The following is a 20,350-nucleotide window of genomic DNA, read 5'->3' on the forward strand; positions in this document are numbered from 1 at the left end:
TCGAATGATGGTGTGTGGTTTGCCAAACCACAGAAACATGCTGCAATGGTGTCCATCAGTACCAGAGGCAAACCTAAGCTGAACAACAGCACTGTGTGGAAAACATCAGTATGGAAAATATTGAGCTAACAGCCACAGTCATGAGTCCTCTCTTTATCTTAAGCCCAGAGACAGCACAGATAGCTGTCACATCTCTCATCTCCTTCTTTCCAAAATATCTTGTTCATAAATAGACATTACTCTCAGCCTCCTCCCACACCTCTCCCTCTTTTTTACTTGGAGAAACATAAAGTAAAGGGTGCTTGCAGTAAAGGAATTCCTCTGAAGTCAGATCTGATCAAGGGTTTGGGTCCTTGGTTGATTCAAAAGCCTGTGGTGACAGATGTGGTATCCTTGCTTAGATAGATCAGACTGAGATTCTGCATACTTTTGTTCTGCTAAAAACACCAGAGAAGGAAGATTCTTCTTTCCAGGAAAGTTGAATGCAAAAAGTAAGGTCTTTGGCGCTGGGAAATACCCTCAGCTGCATTCTAACCCATTGTGGTAAGCCCTCATAGTGTAAACTCAGCAAAGCTCTATATGAATACGTATATGCCTAATGATGCAGCTAGTCCCTCATTATCTGTGGAAATTTTGGCTCAGAGTAAGTTTTAAAAGTGAAATCAGATCTCAGATCTCTTAAACAGTTCTGAAAGCATTCCCATTCAAACACTACTGCCTTTTATCCACATTTAACATTTATTTACTAGAATCCACCACGAGGCAACTGCAGAAATGGGTTTTGGTCTTCATGCAGTCCCAGACCAAACACGATCTAGTGGCAGAGCTAAAAACATCTATCCCTGCCCAGTTGCCAAAATGAGCGCAAATGAGCCCTGGCCCAGGTCGATGTCACTGGCTGGAGCTCAGCTCCAGGTCAAGAGTCAACCATGTGCCCATCCCCTCCACTCCTTTATTGACAAGATAACTCTGTTTACTCTGCTTGAGCTGCATCGCTGCTGCTTTTTGTGAAAAACAAAGGGGCACATACAGAGCTGTGGGGCTGTAAGCAGAAGGTAGTGCAGGAAAAGTAGCTGAGAAGGACCAGGGCTAGAAAAAACGCAGATGCTTCAGGGAGGAGTGAGTGGTGGTGCAACTGAGAGCGGGAAGCCCAGTGTCAGGAGACTGGGCAGCAAGAAATGCAAGACAAGAGAGAGTCTTGCAGGCTGGTACTGAGAGGCACTGTGCTTTCCTTTCATCTGCATGACCACTGAGGTGACCAGACACACTGTTTACTGCCATCTTCCCTCCCCCCAGTGATCTACACCTGCCAGACAGAATCTACTCCATCCCTGTGCTGGGGAGCACACCCTATGGTTCACCTCTCCCTGCAGTGGGACCAAAGGGGGTGGCTAAGGAATACAGCAGTTGCTCAGCAGCTCCCTGTCCCCTGAAGAGGATGATGTAAGGTATGTGCCAGCCTCCTGGATTGTTCTTCTCTGCACAGCTGGAGGTTCTCCTATCCTGACTTTTTCTGGACTCCTCCTGCTCATCCTGCAGATCTTCTGCCCCTGTAAGCCTCCAAACCCTCCATTTCAGAAAAGAAAAACCGTTGTACAGAGTGCTCTAACCCATCGTGGACAGGACGGTGCAGGACAAAGGCCAAGCTGAAGGGACATGACACCAGGTTATTGATTGCAGTGAAGACCTTGATCTTGGGTAAATAGATGTCCTACTTTCTTCCCCACTCCATGCATGTGTGAGCTCCTGGCATAGGGGGTATGGACCAGGCCTCACAGGAAGCAGCAGGCTTTAAAGGTAGGTCTGCAGCTCTGGGGGAAACCCCAGTGCCTACCATTAAATCTACTAACAAAGAGGCTCTTCTGCTGCTGCTTCCTGCCCTACTCTCCCTGCCTCTCCCATCTATGCTTGTGTGCTTATGCCTGCTGTTTCTGAAGGGATGCTGGGATAGCAGAGAAGTGCCCTTGCTCTCCTGCACTGCCTGACTTGGCTCCTTGGGAAGGAGATCCTCCCCAGGGGTTGCACAGAGAGGTGCTCCACAAGGAGCAAGGGAGGGGAGCCTGTGCTGGGCCTGTTTGTACTGCCTGCCTCTCTGGAAGGGCGTATTAGAGCAAGAGGATGTGTGACTGTCCGAGTGATGATGTTCACCAGGCTGGGTTTAATGTTCCAGAGTGAGTTACCTGGTGCTTATGTTCTGAAAATATTCTTCCCATGTTGCAAGGCAACCTGGAGGGCTTGGAGCTCCATAACTGGGGGGAAGGAGACTGAAAAGCCTCCTTGCCCTTATGAAGTGATGCTCGATGACATCCACAAGGGTAAAATGTGCATGAGGCCAGCCATCTCTTCCCACATCTGTAGCAAGTCCCTCACATGCACTCCTGTTCCCAAGCTCACATCGGCATGCACATGCAGTGGGCACGAAGGCAACTCACAGACCCATAGACAGGACACAGGCATTCCCCAAGACCTCTGTCCCCTTCCATGTGGATGCATTCACATCCCTTTCCTCTCCAATTACAGAAACACAGCATGCCTTTGGGGGAAGGCATGCACTGGGTGGTGGCATAGGAAAGGAACAATAAAAGTGGATGAGATAAGCAGCATTAATGTGGCTCTCTTGGCCAATGGCATTTCTTACCCTCAGAGTCCAGGACTGACAGAAGGGAAGCAGTCAGGAAGAAACAAAAGAAGCAGCCTGGGGTAGATGAGGGGCAAAAGAAGGCAGAAGGTGTTTCCCTGGCACAATGAGAGTATGGTGGAGGGCTGAACATTATTAACCAGGTACTCTTTTCTCATTAGCTCAGCTAGTGAATCACTGACAGCATTAGCTTTGCTTGGGAACACATGGTCTGGTGGGAATGGCAAAGTTTGCTTACTTTAGGGGATCAAGATAAAAATGGCACAGTGGGCAAAGTGCAACTTTAGGCTCCCAGGCTGTGGCTGTTTTGTGCAACTTCTGCGTACGTTTGAAGTCACAGATTTTCTTTGGCGTTTACTTCTGGATCGATGTAATACCAGTTTTAAAACCATTCCCAGCCTGGGAGGACAACACTTTTGCATTCAGAAAAAAATGCATTATTGTATTCATTTGTGGTTTTGGCAGAACCAAAACCCAGGGAATGCCTTTGAGAACCAAGGAGATGCAGACAGGACGGTGTCCTGAAAGCCAGTCTCCCCCTGATTTAGGAGTTTTACTCACATTAGCTCTGATCAAAGTCTTTGATGGCTGGCCCTCTTGGGGCTATAGATCTTAGGAGAGGAGGACAGAGATGACATAACACCTGCAGAGACAAGTATAAAGGGAAGCATAAAACTCAGCCTGACCATGGCATGCTGTGTCACCAGATGCCCCTGATGGAGGCCGAGGAACAGGAGGAAGACTCCAGCTCCCTCTCAAATGACAAATCGGAGAGTAACTCACATCACTGCCTCTGCTATGTGCCCCTTGGGATTGCACTTCTTGTGCTGGCTGGAGCTGCTGCAGCAACCTGGTATTTCCTAGGTAAAAATTCACATGTTTTTCCCCCCCCGCAGGAGGTGGATGGGGTGAAGTCAAAGCAATGCCCAGCCCTAAGTGTTTTAATGACTCTGAGTGATTTTCAGACACTCATACACAGGGGTAACCCCCACTCTCCTCTATATTACCAAGGTATTCCACTAGTGTCTTCTGTTGGCAGACTACAGACCGTGGCACCTGGAACCATCCATCCTGCAGTTTTACTGTGGCAGCCTCCAGGTCCTCAATCGTCGATACTCCCCAGACCTTGGGCAGGTGGAGTCCAGAGCCTTCTGGTTGGAGTCAGCTAAGCTCCAGAACCTGGTAAGGGCAGTTTCATGAACAGAGCTGGCCCTGAGGCCTTTCAGTGAGTAGAATGAGGAAGGGGTCAGGTACCCCCATCCAAGGACAGACTTGGTGGGTCTGCACAACAAGAGGGATGAAAACCCGTATTGACCGTAGGTTCTTTCCCACTGTAACATTGCACTACAGTTATCAGATGACATTTTCTTTTCAGCTAAAGGAACTGATTCGTGCCACAGAGCTGGGTCGATATTACAACTCGAGCACAGTGTATGCCTTTGGGTGAGTAGCACCCATAGCATATTTGCTTGTTCATGTGTGAAAGCTTCCAGTCAACTCTACTCTGGTTTCACCGAAACCTGACTGTGACAAATTTCTGCAGTCCCCCCACGTGAGCTCCAGGCAAGGCTGGACAGTCCAGGTTCAGAATGGTTCCAGCATAACAGAGCTGAGGATATTTTTATGTTCTTGTTCATCCCAGACCATGATGAAAAGCCAAAACTGAGAAATTTTTCAGAGAGGCAAAAGTTCAAGGGAGGGAAAAAAATTCACTGGGAAAAGATGAAAACAAAAAATTGGCTTGGCATTATCAGTAGAAACTAAGCAGCTGGAAAATAATTTGTCTAATCCAAGGAAGTAATTTTATGGCCTGATTCTAGGCACCAGAAGGGAGAGGTCAGAATGCACTATGGAAAAGGTATTCCAGCCAAGAAGCATGGACCACCTGGGAATAGGATAACAGTGGAATGGAACAGCTGTGGGACTACATTTTTGCAGATCATAAAAATAGATCATGATAGCAGAAATAACTTCAGGACTGATGGTCATTGGCTTCTGATTTTTTTTTCTATGCACCCCTAAATTTGTCATTCACCTAAGAAAAATTCCAATTTTGATGTAATTCCATTTTCAACTAGGGAAAGAAAAGTCTCGCACCACTTCCTCTAGCCTTTTACTGAACAAAGGTTTGTTTCAACAAATCTTTGCCCTCTCCCACCCATTTTTCTCAGCCAGCTGGTTGAACAGAGCTTTCCTAGTCACAGTCTCCTGCAGCTTGAGCCTGCCTAGCATTAATGGGTTTTGTTAAGGTACTGAGTCATAAATCATCCACTTGTCACCACTGGGAGGTGAGACAGTGAATCTTGAGTGGTTTTTTTCAACCCCTGGTCAGTAGTATCCAAAGGTCATTTCTACCTGAAATGAGACTACTCATTAGACCAGTCCTGATTAATTATCACAATAATTTGAGCTCATATGGTCATCACTAACGCCAGATGGCATAAAAAGGCCTCCTCCCACAAAGTACTATGATTTGACTCAAACCATGGACATTGCAGCTCTCCTGACCCACTCAGAGACGTTCCTCTGGGTCACAGCAGCGAGATGGAATGTCCACACAGACATATGTGATTTGTGGAAAAACGGGGGGGGGGGGGGGGGAGGGGGGGGAGTTGTTAACCTCTGGGGTCTGTCTCTCCAGTAATTCTGGAGTTGAAGAGAGAGAATATCTGACATGATATTTCCCTGTTAGGGAGGGGGCTCTGACCTTCTTCTTCTGGTTCACCCTCCAAATCCCTGAGAGTCAGCAGAAGGAAACAACTGCTGAGAGGGTAAACATGGTACTCCACCAAGAGCTCTCCACCAGCTTCAACAGCTCGAGCAGCCTGTCCTACCAGATGGAGTACAGGGTCAACCCAGACTCGCTGGTTCTCCTGGGTAAGTACCAGCTGCTCCCCTGTGGCCTGAGCAATCAGAAATGCTCTGAGATTTGTAAGGTTAGGAGTCACTACTGAAGGAGAAAGGGGAAATCTGAAGAAGAAATAGTAAGGATCAGAAATACAGTACATTTATTTCTTCCTAATAGAGAAGAAATGAAGTTTGATTTTAGAAAAATCATTGTTCCTTTGAAGGACTAAATATTATTGGACCATGATCGGCTAGGTAATTTTTTTTTCCATCCATCAGCTTTAGCTTCTCTGGAGCAAGATATTAGGCAGGTCATGACTTTGATCAGCTCAGCTCGAAAATAGCAAGCAATTAGGTTTCCTATTTTCCTTTGGGAGATTATTCCAGACTGTTTGATAGAGGGAACAAAAGCAACATACCTGAGTCACCACTAAGACTTCCTCTGAGACAAAGTACTGTTACCACTTCAGTACCTGACTGATTTTAAATCTGATGATTTTAAGGATTATTTATTGTTGCCCACAAAGAAAGTCCCGGACTGTTTAAAAAGCCACCCATGCAAAAACTGCTCTAAAATAAGTGTTAGGAAAAGGACTAGGCATGTGTCTATATTCAATGTATCCCAGTTCAATGGAATTTATATTTGGTCTTTATAATGAAGCTTAACTTCTCAGCCTGGTCTGATCCCTCTTACAGAGTCACAAATCTCCCAGGTTTTAAAATATATTATGTTTCTTGTCTCCTCTCTGGAGTCCTATTTCCAAGTCTTCTCTTGAAATGTTACATCCCAGGGTTTTTTTACCTCAGACATACTAACTTGCATTTTTCTAAGCTGAAGCTTCTCTAATTATATCCCACCCATATTTTCTTTAACTTTTCCCTCTACCTCCCAATTGTTTTGTGGGTCATTTTTTTTGGTGTAAAGAAAATTCTGTTTCCTCAAAATGATTTTCACTCCCTTATCCAGACCGTCATTTTAAGATCTTATTCTGAAGCTGCATTAGCATCTCATGAAGATGTCTCCTCCCGCAGATACCATCAGTCCCTTCTACTTATAATTTGTTTCCAGCATACTAGACCTTCTGTTCAGCCAATTTAAATGAACTTTCTTAACAAAGATATCATAAGGAAATATGCTTAATCCTTCCAAGTGAGCTCATCTAGCATTTTCCCTTTATTTCCTCACTTCATAATGTAACCCATAAACAAAGAAAAATGATGGTGCCATACTTTTAGCTATTCCCAGTTCCCTCTTACTCCCTTTGCATCTGTTTCACTGTTTTATTCATTTCATCAGACCTCATTTCCTTCTATTTTGGACTTAACACACCAGTTGCAATTTCTCCATCTCCTTCTGCTTTCCCTAGTCCTTTCCCTCTCCAATCAGAGGCACAGTCTAGCAACTGAGGCAAAAGCCAAAAAACTCATATACTGCTGGACCAGGGTGACCTCAAGCCAATGACTTAACCTCTGGCTTCCTTTGCCCTGTAAAATTAGAGTGAAAAATAGCCAGTTAATAGCATGTCATTAGCACTTCATTGCTTTCTGACAGACTCATTTGCTGGCCTGTTTAGCTCTAAACATTCATTCTGCCTTGAGACACAGAGCTGCAAACCACTGACTAGTGCAGGAACCTCTCCAACATCTCCAGTGCTTTATTTTTATTAACAGCCACACTCGCCCCAGGACACCAGCTTCCCCTTTCCCCAAAAGCTTTTCAGGGCATCCTTTTCCCTACAGGAACTCAGTTATATTGCCTTCAGATACAAGAATACTTATTATCAGCTCAGCACACACCCTTCCCTACAGCACATGAGCTTTTCTAGGAGCCTGCATTATGCCTGCAGGATCTTCTTTTCCATAACATCTGTTTTTGCTATGACAAAACCATTCATCTTTCCCCACAGAATTGCTTAGGAGCTACAGAAGACCAAAGCCCTGACCTAGGCAAGCCCTCAGCAGCGATTCTTACACCCAACTGACCTCATAGTGCCTTTTAGTTTGGCAATTATTCCCAGTAGCACCTGATCTCTGGCTGATTCCAGTTCAGCTGGGAGGCTGGAGAAAAGCCCAGCTTCTTAAAAGTGCTGTCCACCCTGTGATTCTGTTTTGCACAGATTTATAGTCCTTGCTGGTGACTCTCTGTGCATCTCCCTTCTCCAAAGTCAGACAATAGAAGGATGTTGAGTAGCTCATCAACAAGTGGTCATCGAAAGAGATCTCCTTCTCCACCCTCAGTAACTCCCGTATTTTTCAGTGAGGGTTCTTTAAACCAGGAGAGCAGATGATGAAGGCTCTGGGAAGTGGGGCTGTGCTTGTGGTGTGGCTGCCAGAGGAGGGGAATGACTGCCTATGCCTCCTAGGAGGGGGTCCTGGAATACCACACAAAAAATGGAGAAGGAAAAAAGCAGAGAAGTCCGTGATGGGCTGGAAAGCATGAATTGGGGCTGTTGGATTTGGGCCAGAGGGCAGAGAGATGGGTTGGGGAAATCATGGCTGAAACAGGTCCCCAAGAGCAGACAGAGAGATTTGGAGGATGCCCCATGCCAAAGTTATAAGTGAGCCAGTTACATAGGAAGGAAGGGAGTCCTCACTTCCCATGCTAGCATTCAGATCCTACTAGTTTATCTTTTTGTTTATCTTCTTTTATGTATTTTCTTTCTAACAGAATCCAGTGTGAAAGACATAGCAGTACTGAAATCCACTCTGGGTAGGCTACGTTTTCCTTTCGTTTTGAGTTCATGATTTTGTGGGAGGGATTTTCACAGGGGACAGAAAACTTGTTGGCTTTCTGGAGTTGTAAAACTTGGGAAGGGAAGAAGAGAGTAGGAGCGAGGGAGCACCAGTGCCGCTGCTTGGCCAGATGCAAGCTATATGACTCAGCTGTGTGGTGGATGGCTCTGAGCACCCTGCCCCTGTAGGCCTCCACTAAGCAGAGATATCAGCTACCAGGGGCAGTGCACCCACCGTAGTCTTGTCCTGGTCCTAATAAGAACTGCCAAGTAGCTTGGTGCGCTGGTACAACAGTGCTAATTTCAGGCCCCATGCAATGCTGCTGAATGTGTATGTGGGTGGAGGGGGTGGGCATTTCCTGCGTGGCTCTGCACTGGATGTGCTGTCAGCCGTTTAGGAGTCTGTTGTTTTAGCAATGTTTGAAGATGCTTTAAGTAATTTTAAGCAGTGTTGTAAGTGCTGTGGCTGGCAGCTTGCATTAGATACGCTATTAGAAACTCATCTTTAAGCTGATATTTACTCAAAAAATTCTGGTGTGAAGGTTTTCTGAAACCTGGAAATCAGACGAGGGAGATGTAAAGCCTGGAAAAATATGGGGCTGAGAGAAGAAAAAAGGTGAAAAAGAGAATAAAGCCAGTGGAAGAAAACTGTGCTGTGCTGATATTTAAAGCCTGAGGCAGTATCAGCTTAACCAAGGACGGTTAGTTATAGAGAGAAACTTTGGCAACCATACGAAAGGATCAGTGCCACCACAATATACGTAAAAGTAAATTGAGATCACTGGGATGAGTCAGCCTTACCCTAAAATGGGGCTCACGCCGATGTCCCTAGCAACCCCATATCTTAATTTCCCTTACAACCACCCCTAAGCCCCCCTTTGCCTCCATTTAGATCACCCCAACATTTAAACCCCTCTATCTTTCCTTTTGATTCAGGTTGCTACAGGTACAGCTATGTCCAGGAAGATGACATCCTAAGGCTGGAGGGCCCTGACTACCTGGCCTCCAGTTGTCTTTGGCATCTCCGTGGCCCCAAGGGCTACATGATCAAGCTACACCTGGAGTGGACTCTCCCTGATTGCAGGGACCGCCTGGCAATGTATGACACAGCCGGGCCCCTGGAGAAACACCTCATCACCTCGTAGGTAGCTCCTGAGCTGGGGGAACACGGTGGGGAAGCCAAGGCAGGATGGCATGACACCACAGCAGGGGAAGGTGTTAGACTACATCAGAGGAAATTCTCTTTGATGCAGAACCTACCTCTTGCTGATCAGCTGAAGTCACTGATGTGGGATGTGTATCGAACAGGCAGCTGTGCAGCGCCAGCTGCCTCGCTGTTGGCCCTTTGTTAGGTTCAGTTAGTGCCTCACGGCAGGCATAGGCTGTGTGTGGATAACACAGACCTCCATTGTCTCTTTTTCTCCTTCTTCTCTTCCATTTGTTTATGGCTTGCTGAACTCCCATCCTTTTATCTCTTTCCCCTGAGGATCTATGGCTGCAGCCGGCAGGAGCCCATTGTGGAAATCCTTTCATCTGGCCCTGTCATGTCCATTGTGTGGAAGAAAGCCATGTACAGCTACTTTGACCCGTTCATCCTCTCAGCACAGGCGGTGCCCCTCAAAGGTGAGGAAGGCTGGAGGAAGTTGGCTATAGGTACAGGAGAAGACAGGTTATCTCCAACAACATCACAGCTCCCAGAGGTCCTTCATCCCTGTTAGGGGCAGAATTCACTCTGAATTGCAAGGGTAGAGATGGTCAATAAAAGGCAAGTTAGGTGTTGCTCCCTCACTTGTACTCACACACTAGTATGTGGCTCAAGCCTTTACAGCCCAGGATCTGGCAGGCACAGCCTGAGAGATCATGATACTTTAAGAGATGGCCAAGCTTTCATGCATGGACAGACCAGATGTGGCCTGGACATCACATACACATGCACTCACAGACAAATGTCAATTCTACATAAGACTCTAAGACAGCAACATACATTACTATTACACTTCTCTGGACAAGAGAAGGATGCTAAAAGTCTTGCTGGGTAAAAATGGCCGCTTGATGGTAGATGGTAGAATACCCCAGTCACCTTTAACATCAGTCCCTTTTATCCTCTTCTCTAATGGGCTGGATACATGGGATCTCCATGCTGAGACTGAGCTGACAGATAGCAGGGCTTTGAATGTCTGTGTTTACAGCTTGTGAAGTGAACATAACTCTGCGGGAGGGCCTGGAGCTGCAGGGGAAGATCGGCACCCCACATTACCCCAGTTACTACTCGCCCAACACGCAGTGCACCTGGCACATGATGGTAAGAGCCAGCTCCCGGAAGAGCATCCAACCCATCCCCGAAGCCTGGGCAGCACTTCACACACTGTGGGGGGTACAGCCACTTCTCTGAGTCAGATCATCTTGAGATGCAAGCAGAAGGTGGTAGCTTGCCTAGCCTCCACATAAGGGGTGTTTCTGAAGGGTAAGGAATCTAATATTGCGTACCAGCACAGAGATGCATAGCTGAGGAGGAATCTGAAGTCTGGTCTCCAGAGGAGTTATCTTCAAAGGAGAGCTAGAGTGCTGGGAATTGCCAGGCTTTGGCACCAGCAGCAGAGCCACCCTGGGCTATGGCATGACCCCAGTTTAGAGAGTGCTTCCTTCTGACCTGCAGTGTGGCCAGACACATTTGGTCTTCAGATCTACCATGCTCATTTCTGATTTATGGAGTGTGCTGCAACACTCATAGGAGCCATCTGGCCTCTGCTCTGGACACCCTTGTCTGCAGGTCCCTTCTCTTGACTATGGAGTCACCCTCTGGTTCGATGCCTATGCACTCAGCAGACAGAAGCACGACCTGCCCTGCACCCAAGGCCAGTGGATAATTCAGAACAGAAGGTGTGTGTTGAGGTCCTGTTTTCTGTCTCTCACTTCCCACCTGGGATTAAACTGGTATTAAACCTCTGCAGCTTCTCTGCTCACTTCAGCCACCATACCTGAGGAAGGCATGCCTACACTCGGTGGCCTCTGTTTCTGCTGGTGCCTCTTGTTTTCTGCTTTTTCAGCTTGTCTTGTTCACTGCCTCCCCAGTGAACCCATTTCTTACAGATTTGCTTCGAGCTACTAGCCTGCTTTCTCTGTCTTGCTGTTTGCATCAGGCTTCTTAGTTTTCTCCTGTGTGTGTAACCTTGGTGTCCTCCCACATCTCCTGTGTTTGCAAATCTGCCTGTCACCACCTCTGCAATATTATCTGTGTGTGCCATTGCCTTGCATCCACCTCCGTACAGATCTTCCCCTTAGCTTCATATCCTCCTGCTTTGACTGCAGCCACTTCCCCCTGCAGGACTTCCCGAAATTAGCATCCATATTTAGCTGGGGCTACATAGCTGCTCACCACTGTCCAGGTGAAAATGGTGGAGAGCTCTTGTGTTCCCATCTCCCCAAAGCAGGCTCTGAGACAGATGGACCTACAGCTTTTGGTTTTCCTCTCACTTATTGCAAAATTGCCATTTTCCCTTCAAAACCTCCCTCAACCCATCTCATTAATGTCTTCTTGACTGTTCCTGTGGAGGAAACTTATTTTTCTTTGATAGGCCTGATCAAGAAGCTATGTTCCCTTGGCTTAGTGTTTCAACTTTTTCTCTCCCTACCTTCAACTCTTTAACTGCCAGTGCCACAATCTCTACAACGTGGTTTCTCCAAGAGGATTGTAAAGAAGAATCTTCTTGCATTATAAGAACTGAGCTGCTTTGCATGGCCTGAATTCAGTGCTTGCCCGAAAGCGGGAAGTGTCCAGAGATAGTGGGCTCACTCTGGACTCTCTATCTCATGCCTATTGAAGGCATTTTGCCTTCCTGGTTTTCCCCTAACACCCAATCTGTGTGGCCCTCCTACCAACCCAGCCCCACCAAGCCCCCTTGCCCCACTTTGTTGTCTTCTCCTCCCTCCCTGTCCGAGCCATCCTGCCTGTGTTTGCTCCTCAGGTTGTGCGGCTTGCGGACCCTACAGGCCTATGCTGAGAGGATCCCAGTCACATCTTCTGCTGACATCACCATCACCTTCACCTCGCAGATCTCCTTAACTGGCCCTGGTGTACAGGCAGCTTACAGCCTGTACAACCAATCTGACCGTGAGTTCGGGCTTCTCCCTGCTCCTTAGTGGGGTGGCTTGTGCTAGGAGAAACACAAGGCACATCCCGTGAGCCCTACGTGCCATCCACCCTTCAGGAACATTCTCACAAAGTCAGTGATGTGCGTGCCACTGCTTTCCCCAAAAGAAGAGGCATTTATGTGCAAAGCTGCTTCTGCACATGTGGCCCTGCCTCATGTTGCCAGAGCACCCATGTGACAAAACCCAAGGCCAGAGAGTTGTCTAAAATCTTACCCTCACACCCACATCACTGCCTGGCCTTGGGAATTCAATGAGATATCATCCCTGCTTGAAGCAACGTTTGTTTTGACGAGAGCTCTTAGAGAGAGCTTTTTCCTGCTCACCTTGGAATCCATGCAATCAAGAGGCAAGTAAAACTGCACCCAAATACACATACATACATACAAAAATGCTGTCCACAGTCTGTCTTTCCAAGATTTCACCATCTCCCTCCTAAAGGGTGCCAGTAACGCATGCCAGTCCCTGAAGACGTGCACCTGCCAACATGTGTCTAACCCCAACTCTTTCAAGGTCCCAACCAAGTTTTAATAACAACCCCAGAGAGCCTATTTCAGCTTTCCCACAGCATTTGGGAGACATGAAAGAGTACTAATCCAGAGGTATGGTATACCAGGCAGGTGGTTATCCTGGCTATTGCCCATTGGTACAATGCAGAACAGGGAAAGAGCCAGGTGCAGAGCCTGGCTCCATTTGCCCTTGTTAAGAGCAGATGACGAGGCAGATTTTGGGGAGCACAGTGAGTGCTGCCAGCACACTGCAGCAGCACTTGTGTGGTCAGGAAAGTGTGCAGCTCCCTGCTTCACTTTCAAGTCATGGTGCTCTGCTGCACAAGGAGGTTTCCAGTCACTGGGCACTAACTACTCTCTGCTGGTTTCACAGCCTGTCCTGGGGAGTTCCTATGTTTGGTGAACGGCTTATGCGTGCCAGCCTGTGATGGGATCAAAGATTGCCCCAATGGGCTGGATGAGAGAAACTGTGGTAAGTAATTTTTTCTCCCCACTGGTCCTCGGTCTCAGCAAGACACAGCCCCTTGTTCCTCCAAAGGCAGGGAGAGTTGGGAAAGATTTGATCAGCCTAGGCACAGCCTCATACTTCCCCTCCAGGAACTTAAACCTTTGCATCCTGAAAAGTCTCAACCCACTGCTCTCTGGCTTTAGCCCACTCTGGATGGAGCAGCAATGCTTCTGGCTCCTGTGCACAGCACAGTCTTTCGGGTAGAAACCCTTAGTACCCGTGCACCAAGAGCTCCAGGCAGCCTGAAAGAAGCCACCTACCCAGGCTGTCCCCCACCTTGTCCTGCTTTCCTCCCATCCAGGCTCTAAAATCAACTTCAGCCTCAGCCTACAGCCCGCTCTGCTGTCACACACTCAGCATCCCCCTCCCAGTTCACATCTACCCAAGCCCACCTGCTGTCCTTCTCTCTCTCCTTTCCCCTCAGGCCATGTGTGACATTTGATCTGTACAGATCCTCACACACATATTGTGCCCCAGTTTGGGAGCATCAAAGTCTTTGACCAGCCTTAGTCAGTTCTTCATGCCCACAGCAGTTAGTGCTGACACAAACAGAATCCTTAGCATCCTAGCGCTCCCGCAGAGCCCCATTTTTATAAGAATATTGATTCAGGTTTAGACATGACACCTAATTCATCTATTCTCCCATCCCTGGTGTGAGGGGGCGGCTCATCACATTGTTGCCCTAACATTGCATCACTAACTTTTCATTAGTTGTCCCCTATGGCTGTTTTTTTGCGGACAAAGATCCCTGAGCTGCTGGAGACAGTGGCCAATTCTGAAAGATTCAGAGGAAGGTGTAGAAAAAGTCTAAACAAAAAGGAAGGAGAAATCTTTCTCAAGGAAGTTTTAAGTTGGTGCTAGAAACATGAGAGCTCTCACAGGATCGGGTTGGGTTTTGTATTGTCTGAAGTCTTGCTGACAGTGTTCTCTGTCCCATTATGTGTCTGACATCAGGGTTCGTGTGCTTCCCTCATGTAGACATGTATACATTTGCATCCTTATGAAAATCTAATCCTTTCTTGAAGCCTGGTAGCTTCTTGCCCCCTAGGGATATTGTGTCATTCAGTTCCACAGGTTGACACAGACCAAGACTGACAAAAAACCCACTTTTTCGGAGTTTTCAAACATCCCCTCATATTTGAAAAACAAAAGAGAAACATCATAATTTCCTTCCTTTCTTATACTGTTGCTTTTCTGGTTATTCACTCCATGTCTGTATGGAACAGTCCCTGTCTTTAAAATCAGTGTTCAAGTTGCCTCAGACCTTCATCTGGAATCCTCATGTTAATTAATGAAGAAATTACAGTCATTGAAGCAAGAAAATGCCCAGAAGGTACTGTACCATCATCAGTGTTGCACATAAATACACCCAATACACCCAAACTGGACAAGTTCCTACTATGGAAATCTGTGATCAGAAGTCAAACTCTGCGATTGATGGACAGGCATCTTAGGCCCCTCTTCATCCTGGGCGTCAGAACTCATGGACTCCAGTGTTGTTCAGGATTCACCTGCAAGGGGAACTGCTGGTCTGTATGAGATGGTGATCCATGAGCTGAGGGTGACAGCAAGGCAGGAGGAACAGTGACCTCACCAGACAAGATGCAGTCCTACAGAACCCTAACAAGGCATGCAGACCAGGTCTGGTGATGGTAACTGAGGAGTCCAGTGACCTCAAAGCCAGTACATAGTGCTGAGACAGGTCTGAGGCCAAGAAAGAAAAGTTGAGTCAGCAACAACAAAGTGTAAGACAGGGTGCAGGCATACCTACAGTGTAGGTCAGGCAAAAGCTGCACAGCTGCACTATGCCAGAGCTGGTCTTAAGCACAGCTTATGAGGTGTGGGAAGAGTCTGTAGGGACTATTGGTGCACTGAGGACCCTGACCTCACACCTTGTCTTGCATGTCTAATTCCCATGTCCTTCCCTTCCATGCAGTGTGTCCTGCAAAGTTCCAGTGCCATGAAGACAGCACTTGCATCGAGTTCAGCAGGGTCTGTGACCAGCAGCTGGACTGTGTCAACGGGAGCGACGAAGAGCAGTGCAGTGAAGGTAGGGAGGGACAGTGCTGGCATGAAAAATGACTTCCCCTACATTTGAGCCAAGGCTGCTGGAAGCATAATTCCTTCATGTGACATAAGGACACCAGCTGGGAGTTAACTTGCCTGACCTGCTCACGATGTTTGTGAGCTGTTTGTTTGTTCAGGAAATTCCCTGTCATCATTTATGGAGTTTCCCCAAGCTTTTTGCTGGCTTTTCTGCCCCACTTAAAGGACTTCAGGCTATGTCTACAACCAGCTGCCATCCCTCAGCCTTGGCTCCTCTTCATTTTTGCAGGGGTCCCCTGTGGTCCTTTCACCTACCGCTGCGAAGACGGGACCTGTCTGAAGAAACCCAACCCCCTGTGTGACACCACTGCAGACTGCAAGGACCTGTCCGATGAGAAGCACTGTGGTGAGGAAATGATTAGAGAAGCACTGTGGTGAGGAAATGATTAGTTGCATGTCACCCAGGCAGGTTCAGGATGACAAGCAGCTGCAGGTTGTCCCCTTTTCCCTCGCCATCCCAGAAGAAGCACCTACCCTCCCTTGTTCCACCACCTTCTCCCCACCCCAGTCCCACAGTATCAGTGCTCCTGCTCCATCCTGAGGTGGCAGGGTCAGCAGGAACGAGCCACCTCTGTACTGAGCTCATCTCCTTCAGGCGGAAGCATCCGGCCCAATAGTCCTGTCTCACAATCCAGTTTCAACCCACAGGCTTCCTGTTGGACCCCAGTGTTGGCTTATATGAAGTAATGCCATCGTACAAGGCTCCAGCCAGGAAAATCACCCATGTCTGCACGGCCACTGACAGGGAGAGAATTTATGTTTTAATTTCTCTACTTGTTTTTTTGTGGAGCCTCGGTAGGTGGTGAAAGGGAATGACTGCAAAGGTTTCCTGCTGCCCCAAAGGTGTGCCCAGGCTGCAGCTGGAGGTGGGGAGCACTGTGCAGGCGTCAGCAGGGACACACACTGGGAGGGAGTGCTCACATCTGTCTTGGGCAGTACATAAAGCATCTGCTGGCTGGGTAAGGCAAGGGATTAGAGGTCAAACTCTTCAGTCAACTCAGTAGGAAACAAAGGGAAGGCACAGTATATCATGTTCCCTTCCTTCCTTGAAGTACCTGCCGTGTCTTCTCCTCAGACTGTGGGATGCAAGCCCCTCTCAGCAGGATTGTGGGTGGTCTGAATTCTGTGGAAGGGGAATGGCCATGGCAGGCCAGCCTACAAGTTCGGGGCCGCCACATTTGTGGGGGAACACTCATTGCTGACCGCTGGGTGGTCTCAGCCGCGCACTGCTTCCAAGATGAGAGGTAAATGGAGAGGGGAGGGTCCTGGATAGAAAGATTTGCATTTCTTGCCATGTAATGCATAGTTGGAGGCTCTTCTGGCTGGTGAAAATGTCATGGGGCATCTGCACCCCTCATCTGGCACCCCTGCCATGCTTCTCCATGGCTTAGAACAGGAGGAAGGGATATGGATACATGCACTAATATTTAATGTGCGTGCAGGGGAAAAGTAGCAATGTTGGAATTCACAGAACAGCTCTGAGGGGTCAATTTCAGCACCTTTCCTTTGGCTCTGGCATGTACCCTTGCTGTCGTGGCTCCAGTCATGGAGATGGGGTGGGATAGCATTACCAGCAGAGCATGCTGTGTTGGTCCCATGCTTCTCTGCTGCATCCTACAGGCTGGCCTCCCCCTCCATATGGACCGTTTACTTGGGCAAATACTTTCAAAATGCCACCAGCCATACAGAGGTGTCCTTCAAGGTGATCCGCCTCTTCCTCCACCCTTATTATGAGGAGGACAGCCATGATTACGATGTGGCCCTGCTCCAGCTGGACCATCCTGTGATCATCTCACCTTTAATCCAGCCTATCTGCTTGCCTGCTCCTTCTCACTTCTTTGAGCCTGGACTTCATTGCTGGATCACTGGCTGGGGAGCCCTCAAGGAAGGTGGTAGGTTGAAGGTCTTGGTTGGTGGATTACTGTAGCAGTACCAAGGCAGAAGCATAGGTTCAGATGTGTAGTAGGCAGACCACGCTTCTGTTCATCCCAAACATGCTTCACTCCTTTTAATTTTGAGTAACAAACCAAAGTTACCTGTTGAGTGTCATGAAACCTCATTTGGAGAGGCAGGCTTGAGAATCTGGTAATCTGTATGAGAACAGCATCTGGTTCTGCATTCAAAGACTAGAATAGTCCTTCAGGTCAGCTTAGTGCCTTTACCCACTCACACACTTGCTCCTGCTGCTTCCTGAGTGGAAACACTCAGGAGACTATATAGACCTGGACACTCCTGGTTTGCATAGTTAGACAGAAAAGCTTAACATCCATTTCAATGAGAAACAACTTCAGGACTCTTGGGAACCCAGAGGTTTCCCCAAACCAGAATCCCCCTTGTTCCAAAAGCTGAAGTGCCCACAAAATATTTCTGTAAGGAAAGGCTTGAAAGGGAATTTTGCTCCTTCTGTGAAGTGCACTACTGAAGGTCAGAGATTGTGATGCCAGTGGAGAGCAGAATAGAAATTACAATGGCAGGTTTCAGCATGCAGCAAGATAGGCGTAGGCTGGGGAATCGTGGTAAACAGGAGGAAGTTCCACCATAACTCACCTGCACTGCTTTTGGTGTTCCACCTTTCAGGGCACATCAGCAATGTTCTACAGAAGGTGGGCGTGCAGCTTATCCAGCAGAACATCTGCAGTGAGGCCTATCACTACATGATTTCTCCCAGGATGTTGTGTGCTGGCTACTACAAGGGCAAGAAAGATGCCTGCCAGGTGACAGAGGAGTTGTGGGATCAGGGTTGACTGCCAGAGGTGGAGTGTGTCTCTAGTCTCACAAATGCAATCCACAGCCTGAAATGGGGGTTAAAAGACCATATGATATCCCTTCCCCAACACTTCCTCTGATCTAAGTGGCTAACGACAGCTCTCAGGGCCGCTTCTTCCCTTATACAGTATCCAAATAGAGTTAAACATATCCTTTTCTCATTTCAGCCCACTCTCCACTCTTAACCAGCCACTTTCAAGTCAGGTGTCTACATTAGTCTCTTGCAGCCTCAGCCTCTTTAGCACCTGTCACACACAGTAACCTGTCTGTTCCTTCACTACTATCAATCTCCAGGAATTCTCTCCCATCCCTCCCAGTATCCAGTTAAATTCCACCAGCTTCCTTGCTTGCCACATATTTGGAAATGCCATATGGAGCAGAAGGAAACAGTAGAGCAATCAGCTTCTTGGGATGTGGCTAAGGGGGAGGAATTTGCATGATGAAGGAATGAATGAGTAAGGTGTTTGCACTGGAGACTGTTTTTGACATCTGCCTAAGGTACAAGGAATGTGGTAGATGTTCCAGGCATGAGCTGAGGGGATACAAGAATCTGCATATAGAGGGACTCAATGACAGTGTAATCACGCAGCAGGAGAAGCTGGTGGATCACCATCACCACATTTTACTTTTTTTTTTTTCTCTAGGGTGATTCTGGAGGTCCGCTGGCCTGCAAAGAACCCAGTGGTAGATGGTTTCTGGCTGGTTTGGTCAGCTGGGGAATGGAATGCGCACATTCAAATCACTATGGAGTATACACCAGGATCACTCAAGTGCTGGGCTGGATAAACCAAACCATGAGCTGAGAAAAGTGCATCTTTATCTTCTCCCCATCACACCTACACTCACATGGCACTCATTTCTGATCTTGCTCACTTGCCTCTCAGAGAGTGTGGGATGTTGTCAGACCCAGGATGCTCTTCTGAATAGGGTAAGAAAAGGCTGCCGTGGGGATTGTGGAGAAAAGCAAGCAGACCCTCTTCCCTATCAGTGCTTCACAGGGAGCATCCCAAGGGGTTTTTAGGCCATCTATCCAAAAGAGGGGGGAAGGGAAGAGGCGGAGGAGGAGTTGGGGGTAATGACATGACACACAGCAATAGTCCTAAGTTGATGGTTTCTGAGAAGAGGAATAAAGGGAGTTGAACTTTTCATGAACCATGTGATTCAGCTACAGTCTTATGCTGGAACATTTGCTGAAAGAAAATGTGACTGATGTAGTTAGAGATTCCAGTAACTGTGAAATCAATCTGCCTCCCTCTTCCTTCCTGCTGCTTATCCTTCATCCCCCTTCCCCTCCCATCACTCCTCCTCTTCCATCTCCCTAATTGCTTCTTTTCTTAGCTGGCGTGTGCTGTTCAGTGTGCTGTTCAGCTCAGCCAGGCAACTCTTCACGTCTCACTGACTCCCAGGCACAAGTCCAGCATTGCACCCCCAAGCACGTGTCCTGCCTTCCTGCTGGAGCAGCACCCAGCCTCCACTGCTGTACTTCCCTCAGTAAAAACACTGGGGCAGCCTCCCATCCCCTTCCCTCAGCCCTTCTAAATACTATTAACATAAGGGTGTCTCAACTGCTTCCATCTCCTATCTCAGGTAATGCTGGAAGTGAAAGAGAAGGCTTCAGGGCACAGTGCTTGAAGTGCAACTGCTATGGGTTTGGTTTTTTTACTAAAGATATACACGTGTGTGTGCGTGTGTGTATGGATATATACACAACAGACTGCTCACTGGAATTAGAAATAAAATTAATTTGAGGATTTTTTTGGCTCTAGTTTGCCTCACTTTGTTAAAACCTATCTTGGGGTTTGTATGTTTTGGACCAAACTCCAGTCCTGGCACTGGCAACTGGCGTAAGTTTCCACACCCCTGCCCACCCCCTCACCCTAGGTGTCCCTAGCACAATGGGGTCCATCCTTTAGCTAGGCAGGTAGTCCTCACTTATTGTTATGATTTAGGGATGCAGATACCAATAAGCAAACCTGCTCTGTAGCCCAGCTGCCTACAGTGGGGATGCAGCACAGATGCAGTGGGAAGTACCTCCAGCCCCCAGAAGACAGGCACAGCACAAGCAGCTTCTGGTGGCTCCAGATGATGAATCCAA

General features: G+C 47.8%; 1 protein-coding gene across 5 annotated transcripts; it reads left to right on the forward strand.

Annotated features, from left to right (window-relative positions):
* Window positions 1-857: 857 nt before the first annotated feature.
* Window positions 858-19,954, forward strand: TMPRSS6 (transmembrane serine protease 6). Of its 5 annotated transcripts, none has more exons than XM_027879497.1 (18): window positions 858-1,698; window positions 3,346-3,502; window positions 3,678-3,820; window positions 4,014-4,081; window positions 5,331-5,515; window positions 8,154-8,195; window positions 9,154-9,358; window positions 9,704-9,840; window positions 10,407-10,519; window positions 10,988-11,097; window positions 12,183-12,328; window positions 13,249-13,347; window positions 15,320-15,433; window positions 15,719-15,835; window positions 16,565-16,733; window positions 17,110-17,381; window positions 18,067-18,203; window positions 18,900-19,954. In XM_027879497.1, exons 2-18 carry the CDS (start codon window positions 3,346-3,348, stop codon window positions 19,056-19,058), a joined length of 2,373 nt encoding a protein of 790 aa, XP_027735298.1. In that variant the 5' UTR covers window positions 858-1,698; the 3' UTR covers window positions 19,059-19,954. The 5 variants fall into 5 exon arrangements, with proteins under 5 accessions (XP_027735298.1, XP_027735296.1, XP_027735300.1 ...); XM_027879495.1 differs by having other exon boundaries at window positions 1,687-1,797; XM_027879499.1 differs by having other exon boundaries at window positions 1,687-1,797; window positions 5,382-5,515.
* The last annotated feature ends 396 nt before the right edge of the window (window positions 19,955-20,350 follow it).

Source organism: Empidonax traillii, unplaced genomic scaffold (assembly GCF_003031625.1).
Source record: "Empidonax traillii isolate 1590-97213 ecotype Southwest subspecies unplaced genomic scaffold, ASM303162v1 scaffold55:size2822071, whole genome shotgun sequence".
Lineage (NCBI taxonomy): Eukaryota > Metazoa > Chordata > Aves > Passeriformes > Tyrannidae > Empidonax > Empidonax traillii.